The sequence below is a fragment of the Saprolegnia parasitica genome (assembly GCF_000151545.1).
Source record: "Saprolegnia parasitica CBS 223.65 unplaced genomic scaffold supercont2.385, whole genome shotgun sequence".
Taxonomy (NCBI): Eukaryota; Oomycota; class Saprolegniomycetes; order Saprolegniales; family Saprolegniaceae; genus Saprolegnia; species Saprolegnia parasitica.
The window spans coordinates 1-3,047 of NW_012156779.1; the positions used below are offsets into that span (position 1 = coordinate 1).

At 58.0% G+C, this 3,047-nt stretch overlaps 3 protein-coding genes across 3 annotated transcripts; 1 reads left to right on the plus strand and 2 right to left on the minus strand.

The window, feature by feature from the left end:
* Positions 1-43: 43 nt before the first annotated feature.
* On the minus strand, positions 44-196 carry SPRG_16799 (hypothetical protein; the record flags this gene model as incomplete). The annotated part of the gene is made up of 1 exon (XM_012356139.1): positions 44-196. A coding segment is annotated over one exon (153 nt), but the record flags the coding sequence as incomplete, so codon positions are not given.
* A 1,129-nt stretch (positions 197-1,325) lies between these two features.
* Positions 1,326-1,820, plus strand: SPRG_16800 (hypothetical protein). The gene has a single exon (XM_012356140.1). It carries the CDS (start codon positions 1,463-1,465, stop codon positions 1,772-1,774), a length of 312 nt encoding a protein of 103 aa, XP_012211530.1. The 5' UTR covers positions 1,326-1,462; the 3' UTR covers positions 1,775-1,820.
* On the minus strand, positions 1,789-2,985 carry SPRG_16801 (hypothetical protein; the record flags this gene model as incomplete). The annotated part of the gene is made up of 3 exons (XM_012356141.1): positions 1,789-2,127; positions 2,181-2,414; positions 2,461-2,985. 3 exons carry the CDS (start codon positions 2,983-2,985, stop codon positions 1,882-1,884), a joined length of 1,005 nt encoding a protein of 334 aa, XP_012211531.1. The 3' UTR covers positions 1,789-1,881.
* Between the last annotated feature and the right edge of the window lie 62 nt (positions 2,986-3,047).

Consider the following 3,047-nt stretch of genomic DNA (forward strand, 5'->3'; position numbering starts at 1 on the left):
CGCGTTTTGAAGGGCCTTCTTGGTCTTCTGGACGGTCGCGGACTTGCGTCTGGAGCGCGTTGCGGGGCGGCATAACCTGCGGCTTGGCCTTGTTGAGGCCGCGGGCCTTAGGTGCAGCACGGCGCGTCGTCGACGGGCGGCGTTGGGCCTTGGCGACGGACGCCTCGCACCACGAGTAGCTGGTCGTCGACATCATATCTCCCGTGCTTCCTTCGGACTCGGCAAATTGAAAAGTACGAGAAACGTGGCGTCTGCAGCTTTCGCCCTGGTGTATAGTACACGTGAATTAAACACCATTACTGTCCACAAATCTGCCACATTCAACGTGTCGTTAAGTTGCTCATTGGCGATGTTTCTACGACGTTCTTTTCGCTTTTTCGCTACTAAGTCGCGCTGGACATTGGCAGCTTCTTGAAGAACGACTGTGCTTTGTACCTTGGTATTGGAACTGCGCCGCGACATCTTGCCACGGTGGACAGCGCGTCGTCACCAAGACAGCGGTCGTAGTAATGCACTGGTCTTTAATCCCGACGTTGCGTCGACGCTTTGGACGACTTAACACTGCATTCGACGCCTGCCCAGTACTCGCCACTTGTTGCATATCTGGCATTTCTAGGCTTTTCGGTCGAGTTCGTAGACTGGCGAGGACTGCCGACCAGGTTTCGAGGCAGCGACCGCTGGACGCATCTACGCGACACGAGCGAGGACCTGAGCCAAGAGTATCGGCGACATATCGCGGCATCTGCCCCGGGCTGTTTTTCGCTTGTCCTGCGTGTCTTGGCGGCGGAACAAAGACGAACGCCAGAGTGCATGACTGCACGTGTCTCCTGTCCACCGTAAAAAACACAAGACATCAGATTCAGTTTTAAACACATGGCGACGTCCTAGTATTCCACGATGCTGCGTTCGCTCGAATCTTCCACTCGCTTGCGGTGTGGATTGGCTGCGAGCAAATTTTTATCAGCCAATAAACACGCACAAGGCGTTTCGGTGTTTCATTTGGCCAATCAAATTGCTCTTGTACGTTCGCCTGTGCCAATAAACAGCGAGCACGAGTGGAAAGGATCTCAGCTTCGATATCCACGGGCGACGTCGCATGATGGTCGCATGCGCCCCGTCATACAGCGATGGACGAAGCCATTCCTTAACTAGCAGCAGCAACTACGAGCAGCATGGCCGATGAGAAGCGCATCTCCTCGTATGCTGCGCCTTGGCACATGCTCCGGGAAGCGATGTCCCGCTTCACCGCCAACGTCGAAGACGTCGTTGACCGCGTCGTGATGGCGCTTCGCGCCTCGGCTCCAGCACCCCCGCAGCCTTTACACCGCGTCGCGTACTACTGCCGTCGGGGCGCGAAGCCACTGAGCTACTGCATACCCGGCGCCGGTCGTGCGTATTTGCGTCCATTACCGACAATTGGGACAGCGAGGATGAGACAGATGGCAGTGAAGATGCCTTCTCGATGGACTGCGATGCACTCTGCGATGACGAAGACGAAGATGTCGACATGGCGTTCTCAATATCTGAGCACCTGGAGCGCGCCCACGCCGCCCGGGTGCTTCAGCGGACGTACCACCTTTGGCGACGACGCGCCACCAAGTGCCATGTCCAGTCAATGATGGTCCGCGGTCCGTCCCCGCGCCCATTGAAGCGAAAGCGGTCTGAAAGTTTTGCAGCGCCGAGCGACTTTGTGTGGCACAGCCGTGCGATTGCGCAAAAGCTTCTCGAGCCGACCGACTTGCAGCGATTCCGGACGCTCATGTCGACGTCGTAGTTGTCCCTCCATGCTTTGTACGTCAAACTATAATAGAGCGTTCCGTGTACGAGTAGTAGTCAAGACGATTCTAACACGACGCGGACACGTTATCGCTGGTCGCAGCCCTACGTCGCGTACTCGCCGCCGTCGAGCTCTTGCGTCCAGTCAAACGGCTGCCACGTCGCGAGGAAGTCGCGGACGCGGTCCTTCTCTGCGTCAAACGACGCGTGGTACTTGCCATACCGGCGCGGGTCGACCTCGAGGATGCCCGAGAGGATGTCCACTCCAAAGTCTTTCGGGAATTGCGCCGCGTCTTCAATGATGTGGCCGTACCCGCCGTTCGACCACTCGACGTGAAAGTAGGCGAATTGCTACACCACTCACTCGTGAAGAGGTCGCCAGAAGCGATACGAGTCGTCCATACCGGCGGGATCGAGCGCTGGAGACCCTTACCGGTCGTGTCGATGATCTTCTTGTGCGTCGCCCACTCTTCGTCGCATTCGACCAAGCCTTGCTTAAAGTACATGGGCACATCCGGCTCCAATTGCAGCGGCACGGGCACGCACTCGATGACCGTGTGACGCTTCTTGGCAGGGTCCATCGTCGTCTCGAGAAAGACAACTGCGGAGCCTAACGCCGCCCACATGGAGCGCAGCGCCTACGACCGTGCACTTTATGCGATCAAATTATACAAAATCTTGTACCTTCTTGAAGCGCTCAATCTCGGCGACCGTGTTTTCGTCCGCCGCCGTCGTCGACGCGAGGTGCTCCATGGGGGCAATGATGCACTGACCGGGCACGATCGTCGCGGTCGACGGCAACGCCACGTACGCATACTCGCCCATCGCTATCATGAGGTGCTTCTTGAAGCTCTCGCTCTTCATACAGAACCAGCAGCGCTGCATGGCCGTGTCCCACTGCATCCGACTCTTGAGCATTTGCCGCTCCGAGCTCTGGACGAACGCGCGTTCCGTGAGACGGTCCTTCGCATCGCGGTACAGACGCATGTCGACCGCGTCTTCTTCGTCGAGGCCGCTCGCACTTGCCCCTTTGCCGTCTGAGTGATTGTAGCGCGTCCCCAGCCGCATGACGTTCTGCGCATGAACAGAGTCCATATCTGGCGCGTTGCGCTCGTTGCGAACGAGCTCTTCGAGACTCAAATTTGCGCCGCTCTCGACAGCGTTCCGCTTGCCCTTCTTGGAGCCACATTTTAGATCCTCGGGCCGCATTGGCACCGGCGCGCTGACGAGATGCCATGGCCGGCGCAGATGCGTGCACTTCGTCGCGCTCG

Bases quoted from the DNA above. Each gene is read 5' to 3' on its own strand.
- SPRG_16800 (XM_012356140.1), top strand. From the start codon at position 1,463: ATGGACTGCGATGCACTCTGCGATGACGAAGACGAAGATGTCGACATG.